This window comes from Acipenser ruthenus, chromosome 4 (genome assembly GCF_902713425.1).
Source record: "Acipenser ruthenus chromosome 4, fAciRut3.2 maternal haplotype, whole genome shotgun sequence".
Taxonomy (NCBI): Eukaryota; Metazoa; Chordata; class Actinopteri; order Acipenseriformes; family Acipenseridae; genus Acipenser; species Acipenser ruthenus.
Window position 1 is genome coordinate 18,329,489 of NC_081192.1, and position 21,924 is coordinate 18,351,412.

Consider the following 21,924-nt stretch of genomic DNA (forward strand, 5'->3'; position numbering starts at 1 on the left):
ATGCAGTATTTATTTTCAAACACAATTTCGTGGAACAAATATGAAAAAACACACCATTAAATATTGCTCTACTAATCTGAATTGAAACGCTTTAAAGGGAAACCATTTTGTTATCTAAGACAGTTGGGAAATTGATCTTATTGTGTCCTCTCAAGTGATTTACATTAATACTACCACCTTTGCTGCACCAGGAACTGATATCCCTCTGTCTACAACATAGCAAAGTAATTAGCCGGACAGTTGCCATTAACTGAAAAATAACACTACCAGGAATGTTTTCCCTCACTTACTTCACACTAAGGTAAACAGTATATATCACATAAAATAACAGATTGCAGGAAGCATTTAATCAATAACTCCATCTGGATTTGATGAATGATTAGATTAGTTTTCTATAATACACAATTAGTGTGCATATTCATGTGTGCAACTAAAGGGTCTGTTCAACTTAGCTAGCACTATCTGGGTCCAAATAAAGCTGACAGTGGTATATAGCTTAGGAAAGGAGAATGCAAAGTGCATGGTCCCCGTTCCGTGTTTACTCGATTGAACAAGCTTACCTTACTTGCCCTTGCTTACAGCCAGAAAATTATTTAAAACAGGGTCATTTAATTCCACTGTCTCCTTCTTAACACTGGCTACTCGCAGTACAATCTAATCATCAGACCTGTCTCTGAACAGCCTCTGCCAACTTGGGAGTCCAGTTCATTATTTATATTATGTCTAACACATAGATAAATTAAACTATAAACATTTTAGACATTAATACAAATTATTGACCTGAGGGAAGACTATTGTTACCGACAGGGGGTCACAGGCTGAAGGTATTACACTCTGGAGGTAACAATAGTCTTCCCGAGGGGCATTTCATTTTCCACTGTGAGCTGAGTCTGCAGTACACATTTAATATGAGTCGGTCAAAATAATGAGAGGCAAGGTTGGATAGTAAATATGACTTTATATATGTTGTTTAAATATAGCTGATACAGCATAAATAAATAAATAACAGAAATACATAACAGAAAATGTTTTTGAAGTTCATGGCGTACAGCTCTCTGTGTGGCATGCTGACTGCTGCATATTAATCCAGTTTATGTCGTCAAGTTGATTTATATCATTTGTTTCAATTTCATAAAGTCAGAAAACAGTGACAGCAGCGTTTTAATCACCATTTTAGTGTTTCGAGCATCTTTCTTTTGTAGTATGTTTTGTAATTCATTTTCTGCCAGTCAATTGAATTTAAATGCCAATCAATGTAATAAAATGGTTAAATAATACTTTAGAGTGTGGTGTTTGCCTCAATAAAGGGAAGTAGAAAGACAGACAATTATACTGCATTAGTATTTTTAGCAGTATTAGCAATAAAAAGTAATCCTGTGAGCGTACGTGAAATTATTTTTTTTAATCCCACGACATCGCGATGTGGAAATTATTCGATATCGAATGAAATCGATATCATATCAAAATATCGATTTTGGTGCCCATCACTAGTATATATACCGTTGTAGTCAAAAGTTTACATACCCCAATGGAAATGTATCATTTCTAGAAATTTCTCGAAAACAAAGAATTTTAAGAAAAATCTTTTGAAGCAAAAGTTTTGCTTTTGTGGATGAGGGGAAAAAGTTACAAGAAATAGATGTCTACAATTATTTATTTCAGCATTTTTTTTGCAAAAGATGCTAATTCAAAAGTATTCATACCCTTTGATGCTATGATAGTGTTGTCTACAAGATGCTAGAAATTTATTTCAATATGATGATGCAGAACCTAATTCTAGAAAAGTCTAGAAAATGCTGGATTGTAGGTGAACATTCTTAGAGTATAAAAGGGTTAGGCATAGGATGATTGCTGTCATTATCAGTAAGTCAATATGGGAAAAGTAAGAGCTATCTGAAGAACTTAGGCAGAAAATGATTTATTGTGATAAAGCTGAAGAAGGATACAAGAACACTGTGATTCTATAACAATAACTGGCACATTAATGGAATCACTTAAAAATACTTCTAACTTTAGAGAAGAATGAGCAACATGTTAATCCTTGCTCTCAATTGTAAAAACAACAACAACAAAAAAGACATTTATATTTCATGTTCATCCTTTTTTAATTTTTTTTTGTTTTACTGTTAATGAAACATATAATTGTATTATAAATGTTTCATTAATAGATCATTAAGGAGGTTTTTATGGACAAAACATAAGAGGCATTTTGAGACCGTCTGAAATGAACCTTATGTCTTGTCCATTAAAACTTATTTAAACTGACATGAAGGGCTACTGCGTCACTTATGTTGTCTCGTGTGAACCCATCTTAAGAGACACTTCATTTCTTACCTTACAATTATGCATCATAGATTTCAAAAACAATATAGATACAAACGATCAACATTGTTTTACTATTTGGTAGAATTACTGAGTTTGCACTCTTTGCATTAACATGTCTAATAAAATGTGGTAAAATACAGCAGTCATGTATGGAACACCTCCACAGAAGTGGTGTAGTTTATAATGAAAATAAAAACAGTCTTCTCAAAAAGCAAGGAAATTCACTGCAAAAAACTACATTAATGCAGCAGTTGGGATTGAACTCATCACCACAAAAGCAGTTGATACGGTGTTGAAGTGTACATGTATATCCATGGCTACAGCACCGGTCGACCATGATGATGGATGTCTCTTGTGTCATCTGGAAAGAGTTGCATGTTATGTCTTACCTGATGAAGGCAGTCTGCGGTTGCTTGTGTGGGGGTGGGAATGGCGAGTTAGGGTTAAAAACCATGACGCCACATTTCCTTGCTTTTGTGGCGATGAGTTCAACCCTAACTAGGAACCGGGTTACCCAATTCCTGGAAAGGGTTAATTACACCGTTTTTGCCCCTAAAGCACTACGAACTAATACACGCATGTTTGTGGCTCTAGGTCGAAATACTCAAGTTTGAAGGTCGTTGTACGTCATGGCTGGAGCAGGGGAGAAGGGAAGGGAATGCAAGCCAGCTGACCGCACGCATTTCTGTGCGTTGTGCTTTCACATTTTTAAAATGCTAGCCTTTAGACGTAATTCGGGGTCTTCAACCAAAACCTAATATTAGATAAAAGGGACCCTGAGTGAACAAATAACACAAAAATTTGATACATATTTCATTTATTTATTAAAGAAAGTTATGCAACACCCAATGCCCCCGTGTGAAAAAATAATCGCCCCCTTAGACTCAATAACTGGTTACGCCACCTTTAGCAGCAATAACTGCAACCAAACGCTTCCTGTAGTTATTGATTAGTCTCTCACAGCGCCGTGGAGGAATTTTGGCCCACTCCTCCATGCAGAACTGCTTCAACTCAGTGACATTTGTGGGTATTCGAGCATGAACTGCTCGTTTCAGGTCCTGCCACAACATCTCAATGGGGTTTAGGTCTGGACTTTGACTAGGCCATTCCAAAACTTAAAATTTCTTGTTCTTCAACCATTCTGATGTAGACTTGCTTGTGTGTTTTAGATCATTGTCTTGCTGCATGACTCAGCTGCGCTTCAGCTTCAGCTCACAGATGGATGACCTGACATTCTCCTGTAGAATTCTCTGATACAGAGCAGAATTCATGGTTCCTTCAATGATGGCAAGGTGTCCAGGTCCTGATGCAGCAAAGCATCCCCAAAACATGACACTACCACCACCATGCTTGTCCGTTGGTATGAGGTTCTTACTGTGGAATGCAGTGTTTGGTTTTCGCCAGACATAACGGGGCCCATGTCGGCCAAAAAGTTCCACTTTTGACTCATCTGTCCATAGAACATTGTTCCAGAACTCTTGAGGATCAACCAGGTGCTTTTTGGCAAACTTGAGACGAGCATTCACTTTCTCTTAGTGAGCAATGGTTTCCGCCTTGCCACTCTGCCATGAATCCCGTTTTTGCCCAGTGTCTTTCTGGTGGAGTCATGAACACTGACCTTAGTCAAGTCTTAGAAATGGCATTGTAACCCTTTCCAGACTGATAGGCATCAACAACTTTTTTCCGGAGGTCTTCAGGAATTTCTTTTGTTCGTGGCATGATGTGCCTCTAGAACCTGTGTGCTGACAACTTCACTCTGATGGTAAGGGCCAAAGTTAGTCAGATTTATATTGGGCAGGGCTGGCCCAAATCAGGCCTGGTTGTTAACTCAAACAGCTGACCCTTATTATCCCTTTAATTGGGTTGCATTAACTAGGGGGGCAATAACTTTTTCATCTACAAAATCCCTGACTTTGTGCAAGTGTACCTAGAAGAATTGATGCTGTTTTGAAGGCAAAGGGTGGTCACACCAAATATTGATTTGATGTAGATTTTTCTTCTGTTCACTCACTTTGCATTTTGTTAATTGATAAATATAAACTATTAACATGTCTATTTTTGAAAGCATTCTTACTTTACAGCATTTTTTCACACCTGCCTAAAACTTTTGCACAGTACTGTATATATATATATCTATATATATACATATATATATATATATATATATATATATATATATATATATATATATATATATATATATAGTATAGTATATTTTATAGTCATTATAGAATTGTCTAGGTGTGGATGTTTTTGATCCCGGATTGGGTGTGTGATAAGATTGTCTTTTAGAATGATGTTGTTTTTGAGGATTTGAGGTTGCTGCTGTCGTGGGTTATTTATCTGATGCTCGATCATATTCCCTTCAATAAATGTTACTTTATTTGTAAACACTATTTTTGTGTTTGCTGCCAATGAAAATGAGCTCACAGCTAAATCTGGGTGCAATACATCTTATGACATTGTACGTTGTCCGGGTCAAATAAATACATAAATAAATTATATCCCTCTTGCTCAGCCAATCAGAGTGCAGGGATTCTTTCCATTGAAATATATATATATATATATATATATATATATATATATATATATATATATATATATATATATATATATATAAGACGGGCTTCAGTGAGTTACAGGAAAATAATTTCATCTAGGGTTTTTGTGACATCATAAACTACGAGACCGAACCGAAGAAACACGAGATATAATTGTTTTCCTATAACTCACTGAAGAGGCCCGTCTATTATTTTTTATAATCCATGGATACCCTTGTGATGCTAATATTAAAGAAGACGAGGTTCAGCAGTACAGTTGGGTTTTTACGTAGTGTTTCAGTGCTGTACAGATGTTCTATGTCGTTATTCATTAGTGCTTCAGCTTTATTTGTTTGATTGCCTTTACCTTGTTTTAATTTCCCGTTCCTCTCCAGTTTCTCTGAGAAACGAATGTAGCAGCTTTACATATTTTTTTTTTAACGTATTCTCATTTTGCTGCTCCTTAATGAACATTTCTGAACTGTGGGTGTTGTCAAGTGATTGAAAACGAGACGTCATTTTGTGTTTGAATTGGACGTGATGGTCTCGAGGAGTTGAATGGGTCAAAGTTCAAGTATATTTTCCTCTAGAGGAATTATCGCTTTCTGACGTCACTACTGTGGTATTATGCCTCTTTTTATGACTGGCTCAGGATGCAATGCAGTATGGACATTATCCCTGTGTTTTTATTATTATTATTATTATTATTATTATTATTTATTTCTTAGCAGACGCCCTTATCCAGTGCGACTTACAATTGTTACAAGATATCACACTATTTTTACATACAATTACAATATTTTTTTTTTACACATTATATATGTTTAACTTACCGCCTTGTAAGTCCTCTTTTGTCCAGCATGTTTCCGTGTTTTTTCTCCATTAGTTCCATTCTCGACATGCATGGCGTAAATGATGTCGAAGAAATCCTCTACCACAGCCACTTGTCTTAAAGACACTTTCTCATCTATTCCCATGCCTTCCTGCAAAATCAAAGAAATCAACATTTATTAAGGATTCTTTTTTTAACAAAGCTTTATTCTCAGCGCATAAAGATTCAGAATGGATCATTTGAACAAGAACATAGAAGAGAACAATATAAGTCAATGGGTCAATCTGTCTAGGAAACTGAATGACAGGTTACTTAAAGGAACACTATACTCTCTGAAAATGCATCCTCATTTTCCAATAATTTGTGGTTTTTAATGAACATCTATTACTTTTTCTGCACTTGTGGACGGTGGCCCAGATAAGCTGCTTACCTGCTGTTTTACGCATTAAAAAATCAGAAATATGCACTAAATAAAAATGTAATGCGTAAAAATATGCATATCAATTTTGCTGCACAGCTTGTCTGCCTCCCCTCCCGCCTCCCCTAAAACCTCCACTAACAACTACATCTCCTAGACTACAATGTCTTTGCTTAGTAGGAAACTGTACACAAGCAAAACCAACCCAACAAACATTAACCAATCTCTGGCTAGCCCTGTGTCTTTGCAGCCAATCACAGTAAGAATAAGAAAAATTTGAAGCTGCATAGGTTGAAGCGTAAACACTCCAGTCCAGCTAAAAAAAGGTGCCTATAATATTAAACTGTTTTATAACTTATTAATGCATTTCCTTATTGTATTTATCTGTATGGCTTTATATTGAAGTTTTAACATGTTCACTGAGTTTAAGTTAAAATATAAGTAACGTAATTAATTTGCAGTCAGTGTGAAACTTCGAAAAAAATGTGCTGAGCAGATAAAGAATCTTGTAGAACACACACATGGTTGTACAGTAGTTCAAAGTAACATTGCACTTAAAATGGAAGGCTCTTTTTTAATGCCTACCCCATTACCATTAAAGATTATACAGTATTTATCGAGATTACTCATGATTTCAAGGTAATGTTGCATTTTACCCCCTGAAAATGCATTTTACTCTCTCAGTGTTAAAATTAGAGGGTAAGATACTCCCAGACCCAAACCCTTATCTGGGGTGCTACTTGTGGATATTTGGCATGTTTACAGACAACAGCACATTTTACCTGGGTCTCTGTAAGCCTGATTATGTAATGAGACCTTTAAACAGTGCTGAAAAAGTGATTAAAACAGTATGGTTGTGAACACATATCATGGGTTTATAATCAGAACAAAAATTAAAAGTATAAAGTATTCCTTTAATTCCCAGAAAAGGTCCCTGTCTCTGATACTGTGGAGTATTGTAAGTGCAACAGTTTGGTATGAATAATATCTGATTCGTCTGATCTGTGCATACTTCCTATAGAAAATTTATCTAGTAGGGCTCCCGAGTGGCGCATCCAGTAAAAGCACTTGCGTAGAGTGCAGGATGCGCCCTATAGTCTGGACGTCGCGAGTTCGAGTCCAGGCTATTCCTTTGCTGACCGAGGACGGGAGCTCCCAGGGGGCGGCGCTCAATTGGCCGAGCGTCGCAGCGGGGGGAGGGAGGGTTAGGTCGGCAAGGGTGTCCTCGGCTCACCACGCACCAGCGACCCCTGTAGTCTGGCCGGGCGCCTGCGGGCTTGCCTGTAAGCTGCCCGAGAGCTGCGTTGTCCTTCGACACTGTAGCTCTTGGGTGGCTGCATGGTGAGTCCGCAGTGTGAAAAAAAGCGGTCGGCTGACGGCACACAATTTGGAGGACAGTGTGTGTTCGTCTTCGTCCTCCCGAGTCAGCGCAGGGGTGGTAGCGGTGAGCTGAGCATAATAAAATAATTGGCCATTCCAAATTGGGAGAAAATATTTTTTTTAAATTTTTTAAAAATTTTAAAAAAAATTATCTAGCTTATTTTTATCTATTCATATCTGGCTTCCAGCTTAAACATAATGTGGCTGATAAAGCTATGGAAGGCAGCTGTGACCTTCAAACTCTGTGTCACTGGTTCAATACAATACCATGGAGCAGGGGAAGCCAGCTAGCTAGCTGAAAGGTCATACAGCCCACATTACTTTGTGAAATGCAGGAATCATAGACAACAACTTAGTGAACCAGCTTATATGTAAATGTAGCTGAAACCTCGTTATATATTAGAGATACATGGAAAAACAAACTTATTTGGAGCAACAGGAGTCATAAGAATTGCAAACATCATAAGAAGGTACCAAAAGGTAAACAAAAATAGATGAATAAATGAACTGGAATTTAACACTATGCCTACAAATTAAACCTTTCTTGAGCTGCAACAGAAATGATTCTTCCACTCAGGGTTTGGAATGTACATAATGTGTCTTCTGGGATCTCTTCGAAGGTTTTGGTCATATGGTAGGTGTTTTCTGACAGAACCCCCCCCCCCCCCCCCCCCCCCGAAAAAATACACAATCTCTCTAGTCTGGTTATGTTTCAAAAGTTTGTGGTGGTTTCCCAGTCCTCCAATGACTCAGCTTGTTAGGCTGGGAAACTGATTTCAGATCTCCTATTCCACCAGACTGTACTACAGCGATACTCAGTAGGTGGCCCGCGAGCCAAATACAGCCCACCAAGGCTTCCTGTGTGGCCCGCCAGCTCACCTTAAAAATATTGTTATGATAATAAATTATTCAGGTCTCATCTAAGCTTATACAATTTACAAACAGTATAATGCACTGTCTATCAATTTGCTCTGTCACTTGCCTATTGGGTCTTGCGCTCTCGCGACTGCATCAGACAGTACGTTCAGCTAGGATACCACCCATTTTTTTTCATTATTAGTGTGATGGAAATGGAGCAAGCAGGAGTAAACGTTGCAAAGCGGACAGCGAAAACTGTGCATTTGGGGCTCCCGAGTGGCGCATCCAGTAAAGGCGCTCCGCGTGGAGTGCAGGATGTGCCCTATAGCCTGGAGATCGCAGGTTCGAATCCAGGCTATGTACCAGCCGACCGTGACTGGGAGTTCTTAGGGGGCGGCACACAATTGGCTGAGCGCTGCCCGGGTAGGGAGGGCCTAGGTCGGCAGGGGAATCCACGGCTCACCGCGCATCAGCGACCCCTGTGGCCGATAGGGCGCCTGTGGTTCTGCAGTGAAGCCGCCAGATCTGTGTTGTCCTCCGGCACTATAGGTCTGGTGGCATTGCTGTGGATCTGCAGTGCGAAAAATGACGGCTTGGCAGGAGCACGTTTCGGAGGATGCGTGTTCCAGCCTCCGTTTCCCGAGTCGGCGGGGGGGTTGCGAGCGGTGAGCCGAGGATACAGATAATAATTGGGCATGCTAAATTGGGGAGAAAAACCGTGGTAAAAAATTGGCGACGACTAAATTAAAAAAAAAAAAAAAACAACCGTGCATTTAAATCCAAACTGGACGGCAGAGTTTCTTTTTATTATGCCATCTCAAAACCTTTGTGTTTAATATGCCAAACCACTGTAGCAGTCTCCAAGGTTGCCAACCTGAGGCGGCACTTTGAATTAAAGCACAGTAATTTCAACACGGCCTATCCTCCTGGCAGTGTCTTAAGACATGACAAAATTGAGTCTGAAGTCTTCATATCACACCTCAAATTTGATTCTCAGGAAAAAGCAACAGCTGCTTCTCTTCAGGTAATGTGGGCACTAGCTAAAAAGAAAAAGCCTTTCCTGGACTCTGAGCTTGTGAAGGAGTGCACGTTGGAATTGCTGGACGAGCTGTTGGCCGGAGATAAAAACAAAGACGAAATTCTGAACCACGTAAAGCAAGTTCCACGGTCTGATTCCACAGCAGCACGAAGAGTGGAGATTATTGGCGAGGATTGTCTGTCAGCACTGCTTTCCGAATTAAAAAATACCACATACATAAGGGTCTACTTAAATCGCGGTATATTTACGTATTTTTCACGGGTATGTTGCGGAATAAAATTAGGATTTCGCGGACATGTTTAAACATTAAATAAACCTAAATAGACAGTATTTCAGAACACTATAAAGCCTAAAAATAGTGGTACTTGCTTCCTTACTAAAACAGTGCTGGCATTTGTTAAAGGCGAGTATGCAGCATCCCCCTGCAGTTGACTTGCCCATACATTGAGACTGCACGTCTGCATCCACTGAATTGGTTGGAAGTTAAGGCAAAGCTTTGCCAAGTTATACAGATGTGGAAATCGATTAGAAACAGCCCAAAAACTCGGTTGCATCTAGCATACATATAAAGTCAATTATTATTATTATTATTATTATTTATTTCTTAGCAGACGCCCTTATCCAGGGCGACTTACAATCGCAAGCAAATACAAATACATTCAAGTGTTACAATACAAGTAATACAATAAGAGCAAGAAATACAATAATTTTTGTTCAAGTGTGACAAACCACAATTCAATAATACAGCAGATAATAGTGATAGTTACATCAGGATATGATTAAATAGCGATGGTTACATCAGGATATGATTAAATAGTGATAGTTACATCAGGATATGATTAAGTACAAAATACTACAGGTTAAACACTTGGCAGATTACAGTATTCTGAAGTACAGGATTAAATGCAGTAAAATAGGGGGCAGATAAGAGCAAAATAAAGCACATTTTAATGAAGGGTGATAGTGTCCCAGGATACAAACAGAGGAGTTCTACAGGTGCTCTTTGAAGAGGTGAGTCTTGAGGAGGCGCCGGAATGTGGTCAGGGACTGGGCAGTCCTGACATCTGCAGGAAGGTCGTTCCATCACTGCGGAGCAAGGGTGGAGAAGGAACGGGCTCGGGAATCTTCCAAGGATTGTTTTTGAAAAGGTAAAAGGCTTTTATGATCAGCATCGATTAGATCTGCAGAAAGTAAACCTGCTTGTTACAGATGGAGCCCCCTCCATGACGGGGAAAGAGAAAGGCTTTGCTTCCTGCTTGGCAGTGATACACCCTTCATTAACCACTCTTCACTTCATCATTCACCAAACTGTCCTGTGCGGTAAGTTGTCTGGTGAATTGGAAAAAACTATGGGTTTTGTGATGAGATTAGTGAACTGCATACGCTCAACTTCTAGCTTGCAACATTGTCTTTTTAAAGCACTTTTGCAGGACGTTTCAGCCAAATACAATGATCTGTTGCTGCATAATGACGTTCACTGGTTAAGTCGGGGTGTGTGTTAGAGAGGTTTTGTGCACTTCAGAAAGAAATAATAGAATTTCTTTCAAATCAGAAGACCAGCAAGGCTGGCAAATTACTGGAATTTATGAACGATGTTCCCACAATGTCCCGGGTAGCTTTCCTGTGTGATATAACTGGTCATTTGAATTCCCTCAACCTGCATGCAAGGCCGGGCAAGCAGTGTCGGGGATCTGTTTGAGAAAGTGTGCGCGTTTCAGAAGAACCTTGAAATCTTGAACACTGACTTAACAGGAAAAATGTTGCACTTTCCCACATTGAGCGTTGTTGCTACAGATGACACCTCGATGAAAATGATGCAAGAATTCATGAACAATCTCATCAAAAACTTTCAAATGCGATTTGAGAACTTCAGAATTCCAAAGGATTTGCTTTTATTTGTTCGTGATCCGGCTCTGCCGCCTCTGCTGATGGACCTTGACCTTCTGAAGCGAAGAACATTCTTGATTTAATTAGAAATTGTATGGCTCCAGATTTCAGACATCTTGAAAGCAAAATTCAGAGAAGTGGGACTTTGTGATTTCTGGACTCAATATGCTCACCAATTTCAGAATAGCCAGAACTTATCCGTCTTTCTTTTACCGATGTTTAGATCGACGCACCAGTGTGAATCAGGGTTTTCATCTATGAACATTATAAAAAACCAACACCGCAATCGCCTCACAGATGAGCATCTGCATCACTGCATGCACCTTGCCCTAACCTCCTCCACACCAGTAATCACAAAGCTTTCCAGAGAACGACGATGCCACCTCTCCCATTAGATTGACACAAACATAGGTAAGAATGTCGTTTTATTTACAATTTATTAAACTTAGTTAAATTATAAACACTAATACTGTACTCAGTTTGCAACCAAAATATATCTTTGCAGTTTCAGTTATTATGCGTGAGTTTCTATTTTTTTGTCAACCTTCTATGCACAGTCCGCCCCCATGTAAGTCGCCCTGGATAAGGGCGTCTGCTAAGAAATAAATAATAATAATAATAATAATAATAATAATAATAATAATAATAATAATAATAATAATAATAAAATTCCCAAATTGGCCCGCAGGTGGATCTAATTGAGTATCTTTGATGTACTGTAATTAGCTCAAGTTTCAGACCTGCACAATTGCAGTTTAAATGTAGGTTCTATTATTCACAGTACCACTAAATTCAAGTCAATTTATTAAGCAGTTATTTAGATCAATTGAATATAAAGAGACTCCATGGTACGGTCCTGTGACTACAGCAATGGTGTAGTAAGACATGTAGGGCAATGGTGTAGTAAGACATGCAGGCTGCTCTCTGAGGTTCTGAGGGTAGGCTTAAGGCTAAACTTGCTGCAAAGTTTGCTATGAGACTATCCTGGGTTGAAAGATATACCAGAACTTGCAGCATTCACTGCCAGGAGGTACAGTGCCAAGATAAAGTTTGTGAACCCCAATGATAATTATGGAAATTCCATAGTTTACCATGATAGCCTTCTTGAATCAAAACCAGTCTTTTCTTAAATATTCAATAGGGTTTATATTAACCAATTCCATGTCTTTTTAAACAAAATGATGTATGAATTAGACAAACAGGGTATATGAAAAAGTAAGTGAATCCCTGGTTTTATCAGCTCAATTAAGGGGATCTTCAGGGGTGAGTTTGGGAAGCCCCACCCTATATAAAGATCAGAAACTTTGTGAGTTTGGTCTTCACCATACAGGTGTGTGGAAACACGTCATGCCACAATCAAAAGAAATATCGGAGGACCTCAGAAAAACAGTAGTTGATGTTCATCAGTCTAGAAAAGGTTACAAAACAATTTCTAATGATTTGGGGCTCCACCAATCCACTGTCAGACAGATAGTCTACAAATGGAGAAAGTTCAAGACCACAGTCACTCTACCCAGGAGCGGTCGTCCTACCAAAATCTCTCCAAGAACAAACCAGAAAATCATCAATGAAGTCACAAAGAACCCCAGAGTAACATCCAAGGATCTGCAGGCCACTCTCACCTTGGCTACTGTGAGTGTTCATGACTCAACTATCAGAAAAAGACTGAACAAGAATGGTGTTCATGGAAGGATAGCCAGGAGGAAACCACTGCTCTCTAAAAAGAACATTGCTGCCCATCTGAAGTTCGCCAAAGAGCACATAGATGATCCACAAGACTTCTGGAACAATGTTCTTTGGACAGATGAGTCAAAGGTAGAGCTTTTTGGCCTCAATGAGAACCAAAAGTGGGTCATGCAGCAAAACAATGATCCTAAACATACAAGCAGATCTACAAAAGAATGGCTGCAGAAGAAGAAATTCCGTCTTTTAGAATGGCCAAGTCAAAGTCTGGACCTAAACTCCATCTAAATGTTGTGGCAGGACCTGAAGCAAGCTGTCCATGCAAGGAAGCCCTCAAATGTCACCGAGTTGAAGCAGTTTTGTAAGGAGGAATGGGCCAAAATTCCTCAAAACCGATGTGAGAGACTGACCAACAGTTACAGGAAACGCTTAGTTGAAGTCATTGCTGCTCAAGGGGGTGCCACCAGTTACTGAATCTAAAGGTTCACATACTTTTTCACACATGGATATTGAATGTTGAATCATTTGTGGATAAATAAAAGTTGAAAAAGTATCATGTTTTTGTGCCATTTGTTTAATCTGGTTATCTTTATCTATTATTAGGACTTAGATTAAGATCTAATAACATTTTAGGTTTGAAACATGTGAAATATGTGAAAATCCTAAGGGGTTCACAAACTTTTTCTCGGCACTGTAACTGGAGACAGGAGAAAATGAATTATCCATAACTTCAAAAATGCTTCAGAATTACAAGGTAAAACTAAAATAAACTATACGATTTACACTGAAGAAGGCACTAGCCAAAACATTTGTCTACTGGACTTTTCTTATAAAAAATGAATAGGTAGCCAACTTCTCCAGAGGCACTGGTGGTAACTTTGGAGACAATACAATTCTCCCAAAGGACCCCTTCAAAGGTAATAAAGATCTTAACAATAAGCACTGTGGTTGGCTGTAGCCTGTGCCACTGCCCCCAATTACCATGAGCACAAAAATCTTAAGCATCGACATTTTTATAAAGTTAAAAAATAAAGAAGGGGGGGGGGGGGGGGGGGGGGCTTGTTTTCCACAGAGCTGTAACCACATTTGGAGAATTACAACAGACCAGGCAGCCATTTAACTTTTGTATAATAATGAAATAGGATGCACAGAAGTCTGAACTTTGGTAAAATGGGATGAACATGAACATTCAACATCTTCTTTTTGGTATTGGGTGATTTTTTCAGTTTATTTGAATTTATCCTCACATAAAATCATACAGACGCACCTGAAAGCTGCTGCCAATGTACTAGAAAATATCCTGTAAAAATGACAAATATCTAGCAAAACTATATTGTGGACAATTCATATTTTAAACATTCTCCTTTTAAAAATGACTTTCATTTCAAACATATTGGTGCTATTAAGGTCAAAGCTTTTCATGGTTTAAAATAGATGACATTTTCAAAGTTGACTGGCCTTCAAATAGACCACCAGCACATCTGCACATCTATAGTACAGCTGAATACAGCAAGGTCACCTGCAAATAGTAATGGGGGGGGGTGGGTTGCTGTTCAAGGGTAGCTTCTTAAAACAATATATAATGAACTGTATGATGGACTAAAGTGTCCCAAAGAGCATTAAACAAGATTATGAATAAGTTCATGTCTACTTGGGACATGCAGCTAGTCAAGTACTGAACTGGTAGATGATAGGAATTATGTAGGTCAAGAAACAATTAGAATCGAGTCAAAAGACCAGTTGAATTAAAAACCATCTACAGGATTGGTTGTACCATTCGCTAACTTTACCACAATAAAACTGGCCATGTTTAACACATTGCAATGCATATGCCATGTATTTACAATTCATACCACACTTATCTTTCATTCACAAGTGTTTTATTTTGATTTCACTTTTGCTAACTAGGCTTTTACAGTAATGTTTTATAAAGGAATCTTTAGATAATAAGATCAAAATAAATGCACCTTCCCTAATTCCTAGCAAATGGATAGCATTTTGGTGTTCCACTGCACTTGAGACATCAATAAACAACCAAGAATCTACAGGGTCAACATATATGCATGATACTGCATTCATAGTGTGTGAAAAAAAATCTCAAGCAAGAGAATTAAAAAGTTTAGTGTGTCCACATATGCACGAAAGGTAATACTGTAATGTTTTGTGCAACATATAAAATCAGCATTTTATCAGGCTATATCGGAAGGCAATCCAAAAAGTCTATAAGAGGCCAGGGAATAAGTTTGGACAAGACAGACCTAGGGTCTACATTTTTTATAAGAAATATAAAAAAGTATTTAAGTGAACCCCCTAATATTTGAAGTGCCCTAAAGAACTGAGGTCCAATAGTAGAAAAACAGTGAAAGTAAGATGATCCAGAAAATACAGGGAAAACCAAAAAAAAACAATCGCAGAATCTGCATACTTTACCAATCTAGCACACACTCCATCACATGAGTGGTTCATTTGATATGCAAATTACATTTGTGTATTCTATTACTTTATCAGCAGCATCTCCAAGTCAATTTCAGTCATGATGGGCAAGACATCTGATGTGACCGACTGTGATAGAGCGCTAAGAGGTTGTAACTGGTGTTACATCAAGAGAAAAACAAATCCATTATGATTTACGAATGAATTAATGTTTGCAGGAATGAAAAGTAGTTTTTAACCTTTTGGAGCACACACACGTGGAGCGTATGGGCTCTCCATCATATGAAAATAGCATCCCTAGGATACATTCTGTCACTTATAAAAGTTTAATCTCCCTGTTGCTTCTGTAATACACCCGCTGACTAATGATAGATCTATGAGTATAATCATTTGCAACTGTGATTTGTGTTAGGCACACACTCTTCTAGTTTATTTAATTTTAGACTTGTAATCTGTGTTTTTATTTCTTCCAGAAAATCATCTTGCTCATGACAATTTGAAGTAAACTTATTTGAGAATCTGGCACTAAAGCATATACAATCAGAGCATACTGAAAATTTATCACATATTAGATCGGTCCTATATGATATGGAATTGTAGTACGAAACTACACTAAACATTTACAAGAAAATACCAGGACAAAGAGGCATACATTCTTCCACAATCTTAAACTGTACTGCAGCAAAAGCGTTAGAAAATAAAACAATGCCACCTGTTTCTTAATAGTTACAAGCATGACGATGATAGTAATGTTTCTCGCTACAGTACTACAACCTTACAGCTATTACAGTATTTAAAAAAAAACACTGTACAGTCTACCATGTTGCAACACTGGCTGTAATGACTGTGTGAACAGCTTATCCGGTTTGGTGTTTCTCTTCCCTTGTGGAGCTGCTGGTTTGGAACAGCACACTGCAAGCAGGTATAATAGACTGTCTCCATAGCAACCTGGAAAGAATTCCCTGCCCCTGCTCCAGTGCAAGCACCGGTCCCATCCGGAATGAGTGCACAAGCCTAAGGCATGGTCTGCTCTATAACACTTCCTTGTGTGGATTCTTTAGACTTAATCTAGATAGGATTCTGGGAGCTGCAGAACTGCAGAATCTGCACTCTTAGAACAGTATCTATATAGAATGCACAGGAACCCTTCTAAGTGTATTTAAGGGCATTTTCTTTTGTTGGTGCTTTTTATATAGAAGAACAGCCTTTTGTGAAATAAATAATAACCTTTTTTTGTGTAAAGTGGTTTCTCGTATATGCAAGAAAGACAGCACAAGATGTAATAGGCAGTCTGAAAAGTAAATATCATACTTCAGTAGTTACAGGTGGTTTGCTGTAACTCCCTGATTTGTGACTGGGAATCCTATACAAAGAGAAACTGCGGGTGGGGGAGTTTAGATATAAACAGGGCCCATCTAAAACCCTTGTCATGTCTGGACAGATGGAGGTAGGAGGTCTGCTGGAAGGAGAAGAGCAAGTGCACCCTCTTTCCCTCAAAGGAGATGGATGCAACAGAGCATGTGACGCTGTACTGCCGTAAGGGAAATAACAGTTACAGTAGGTCAGCAGCTGAAGAGTTAGACCAGTCTACTGTAGAATCTGGATAAAATAATAACATGCCAAGGAACTGTAGAGTAACTAACTGACTACCAATGCCCCCAAAATGAGAAGGGCATTATTTTAAGCATAAGAAAGCAATCAGCCCCCTTATTAGTTCATCACATTTATAGCAAAAGGGAATAAATAGGGATGTGAGTTTTACACAATAATTAACAATAACACTGGAAATGTAATTTGTTCTTTGGTTAGCAAAATACATGACAAAAATGAAATAAAAATAAATACAACAATACACACAGTACATCTGAGCTACTGTTTCTGAGCTATACTTACTTAGGTTCTTGTATATTATTTAAACAGCCAGTGCCTGCCAGGCCCTTGCTAATTCTCCTATGAACTGAATATTTAATGCTACATCACAGTAAATGTACCAATTAAGGTTTATGAAGCTAAATATCCTCCTTTATAATGTGCTGCTGTTGCTGCTGTCCTGTACAGGTCCTGAAATGGGCTCTTAGCTTGTTATGCGTTGCCTGGTGACCTGAAGCACATCCAAGAGACCACAGAAAGATCTAAGCTACAAATATTGATCGGTTTAAATTCACCACCTACCACAGAGCCAGAAGTAAGCAAGGCCATGTACCTGTGGGTATTGTGGAGCATGTCTCTCATACCTCATTAAAATCATTAAATGCATAGTATTTTTTAACATGGTGGTCGGTGGGGGTAATGAGACATACAGCAGAAGGAATTAATTAGTTTCCCTTTCTGGTTTATGAGAACGAAATTCACAAACCATTTTCATGTAGTCGGCTTTTTATCTTGATTTTAATTGATTTGCTGCGGTGCACTGTTTCTTTTTAAACAGTATATTATTGTTTCCACAAAAGCATATTGAAAAGGCCGTTTGTATTGTTTACAGTCTGATATAGGATGTCGACTGCACTTCACGGTTAGCGCCCGACTCGCTCTTTGTCCCTTTTCCTAGATAGGTAGCTACCTAATTAGGCACAGTCCGATTGTCTTTTTCTTTACATTCAACGAAGCAGTAATGATAGCGAATTACCTGCAGCAACGGATTACAGCCCCATCAAAAAAATAAAAAAAAATCTTGTCTCAGGCTACTGTAGGGTTGGGCAAAAAAATAAGAACCTCAACAGCATTGTCTCTTGAGGTCGTTCATTTTGGCAGGACAGCAAATTTGCGTGTCCGTAATGGGACGCCTTGTTATAGTTCAGGAGATGCTGCTGCTGCCATGCATTTGAAGACCCATCTATACCCTACTAGTTCAAATCAAAGATGACTAGCAAAGTATTAACGTCTGTTTCTATAATGTATTATAGTCTCGCAACAATTTACAATAGTGTTTTCGGAAATGTAGTATGCTTTATGTGTGGTCTGAGATAAAATAATTCAGCTTGCACGCACCAGGTTATGCTATGTCATGTTGCACATTTGAGGACCTATACCACACCATTCATCACAAACCCAAGACTGTACCGTTTTAAAGGGATACACTTTATGTTAGACTAAATTATAATACATCGATTAATTATTAAGTCACCATGGTATGAAACCCCAAAACAAATACAAAATATGTATCCGGGTCTTGCAATGTTGTTCCTTTGCGAAATTCCTCAATATAATATTGACATATATTGGCATATTGACACGGAAAAGGTGAAGATTGTGGTAATAAATGTGTTGCTAGATATTCACTGCGTAAAACATCTGTAAGGTAAGCTGGGCTATTGATCTACAAATAATTTTTTTTTAAAAAATAACATGCGAAAAAAAATTCAATTTGCAAAAATATGCTCTCTTCCTACCAGTATTTTTTTTTAAAAAAAACAATATTGACCTATATTGACCTTGTATTGCTTACATGTTATATAATTCATACATATCACATAGTTAATACGTTTGTTAAACATGTCAATTCATATTTTCAGCTTTGGATGCACATTAGAAAGTGAGCCCAAACTAGTAAGTACATTGTTTTTCGTGTTATCACAGGAAAGAAGTGCTTTCAGCTTCACTACCATGGCTACTATGATCGTAAGGAGGGCTTTAAATGATCATTGCATCAAGTGGAATAGTGTGTGGGTTTCACTTCTGCGTACAGTTTTAATGCATAATGCCTGTTGGCAAGAACCGCCAGAAGATTATTAATATTCAGATGAAATGATGTGGAGCGGTGTAAAATTATATTCCATATAAAATAATTCTTAGAACCACTACTATTTAACAGAAGTTGACCAAATGTGAAGATATTCGTTGAACTTAGGAAAGCCCCTAACAAGCGCCACATTTGTCATGACATCAAGCAGCCTACCCTGATCCTTTACTGATCTGCACGCCATGTAGACTACATCATACTCACATCGGTAAACAACAAATACACATTTTGAATAGATTTTATTAATTGAAACCAATTGAATGGTGCTTTCTATAAGTCCCATCAAAAACCACATGTTTGTTTAACAGTGAATTAGTAGGATTTTTTTTTTTTTTTTTTAACGAATCATATACCGGTGTCTGTCACGTCAACTTATGCTACCTGTCAAATGTTCCTACTTTACGTAATGCGCATGCACCATTCCCCCCTAGTCCAGGTAGCAGACTGATAAGGTAGCAAAATGTGACGCTTATACAAGTCATATTTTGCTACCGGTGGCAAATTTTGAGGTAGCAAACATTGATGTTACACCGGTAATTAATTAATGACAAACTACTTGGTGTCATTATCCTGAAGAATGGGCACTGCAGGTTTTAAATGAATCGCTATGATTTAACAGTGTGACCATGCCAGCCTACGTACAGAGTGGTGCTGACTTTGAATCTTATGAGGGCCATACTTTGCTTTAACAATCACACGTTTTACAGGCAATCGGCTAACAACAATAAACATCACTAACCGTAGTTTTCACCGGCACGTACAGCACTTGTTTCTCTCCGCTGATCTCATCTGGAGCCCCGAGCTGGAAACCTTTGGACTTGACCCAAAATTTAAACTTAGCATTGTCTGTGGTGCTGGACTCTGATCCATTGAGGAGCTGCACTATCCGGTCGTATTTTCTACGAGTCACTGTCTTCGTCTTCCCGGAATCCCCATATGTCCTGAGACACCAGTCCTGAAACTGGCGGTACATGTCCCGATCGCCCTCCATTATAAACAGGGGGACAATGTGTTCCTCGACGGTTTTTTTTTTCTTCTCGCCTGTTTGCTGTAGGCTACTTTGCACCTGTTCGCCTATTATTGATCATGAACAATCTCTACCGAGCTCGATACCTTAAAAAGACAGGTGCCGATTTTAGAATTACCGCACTAGCAAGGAAAGGGGACCTCGCATCTAAACCCCAGTTGGTTTTCAATTGATCTGGCTCTCAACCATGGAAGACAGTCGGATCTCGGCCGCTTATTATCAGTCCCTTGTCCTCTCTACGTGATCACTTCCAAATATTCCAGAGCCAGGGCTGTCCCCTTCATTCCACTCCACAAGAAAAAGAAACAGATTATTTATGTATCATTCTCGTTGTTTATTACATTTGGATCCCAGGACCCTCTTTATCTACCTGATATCGACAAATTAGTTCTTGGCTGCGCTATGCTGTTTTGTCCTAGGCTGTGCCTCTCCCCACTCTCTAGTCCCCGTGCAGGATGTGAAATGTGAGCCAGGCAATACCCTGTCTTGTAATGCTTTTGGCAGCTTTTCGTTTTTAACTGCAGTTCTGCTATTTATCCCAACAATGTAATTAAATCAAATCTCCCAGGCCTTTATAATGTTCTCTGACCGAGTGTGTATTTCCCAATTACTACGGTAATGTTCGGCAGTACCCACTAAAATGTCCACTTCCTCAATTTCTGAATGCAGGACTGCGCTTGTCTGTTTTTACTTTGTGGCTTACCACAATGTGCTCTTACAAAAAAATATCTGTTTTTGTATTTGTATTGTATGTTTTTGATTGTATTGCTGTGCATAAACACCGACGTAGAATCCAAAATAGCTATAGCATATCGTTATTTCTCCCCCATCGGTTGTATAGACTCTAAAAAAAAAAAGTATTTCTGTCCGGTGTTCTGAATAAAAGAATGCATTGATTACCTACCCTGTGTCTAATTTGTAACGATTATATCCAAATTAAAACGCATTTTATAACATTCATTTAACGCTCCCCCCTTTTCGATGTGTCTCCGCTGAACCCAGGGGCAGAAGAACCCCTCCTTTGTGAGTGAAATGATACCTGGCGGTTTCCCAAAGCGGCCACAACTAACGTTCCTATTTTCGCGTCTAGAATCTGTTCTTTTAATTTAAAGAAGTGAAAACACGATTGTCAGCCCTTTTCAGGCACTGTATGCCCAGACACTGTAGTCCCAACACTATACACTGATATCTCTTCTCAGATCTCTCTAGTAATAAAGATGCATAGCTTGCTCACAGTACCATCAAATGTCTGTGCCTTCAGAAGTCTTCAGAATCTTCGGTTTCAAACTAGAGTTATGTAATTAAAGAAAGCGAGGCGACATTGCTCCTGTCTTAGTATCTGTCGGTAGCTTTATCCCCCTTTACAGCAGTTGCAACGGCAGGATAGAACCTTCTAACAACCTCCGTTTTTTATACTATATTATTCGGTCTGGTGGCGGCTCCAGCCGGGACTGACAGCACGGGCTGAGTGAGAGCACTGCACAGAAACCTCTCTCCCTGAGTTCTAATCATCTGATTGGCTGCCGGGACAAAAGTTTCTGTGGAGACGGCAGCGCCGTGACGTCACAGAAAGAATTGTCCCATTTAGGGATCCGAGGAAGTGCGCATGCTTCATTTAGCAGGTTGGAGCAGCGCTGTGTGCGAGCTGGACAACAGCAGTGTGATGGCATAACAACAAGGTGGCGGAAAGGAGTAGACACACTTTCCATGCGGTTTCCATGGAGATCTTCTTGTAGAATGAAAGGGGAAAAGAATATACGCAG

General features: G+C 38.9%; 1 protein-coding gene across 3 annotated transcripts in view; it reads right to left on the minus strand.

Annotated features, from left to right (window-relative positions):
• LOC117399591 (nucleolar protein 4-like) overlaps positions 1-21,649 on the minus strand; it is a 95,710-nt gene extending 74,061 nt beyond the window's left edge. For all 3 annotated transcript variants that reach the window (XM_033998877.3, XM_033998876.3, XM_033998875.3), the window contains exons 1-2: positions 19,874-21,649; positions 5,699-5,848 (exon numbers count right to left, since the gene is read on the minus strand). In XM_033998877.3, the coding sequence (XP_033854768.3) occupies positions 5,699-5,848; positions 19,874-20,125 (402 nt within the window). In that variant the 5' untranslated portion in view covers positions 20,126-21,649. The remainder of the gene's footprint in view (positions 1-5,698; positions 5,849-19,873) is intronic.
• Positions 21,650-21,924: the final 275 nt, after the last annotated feature.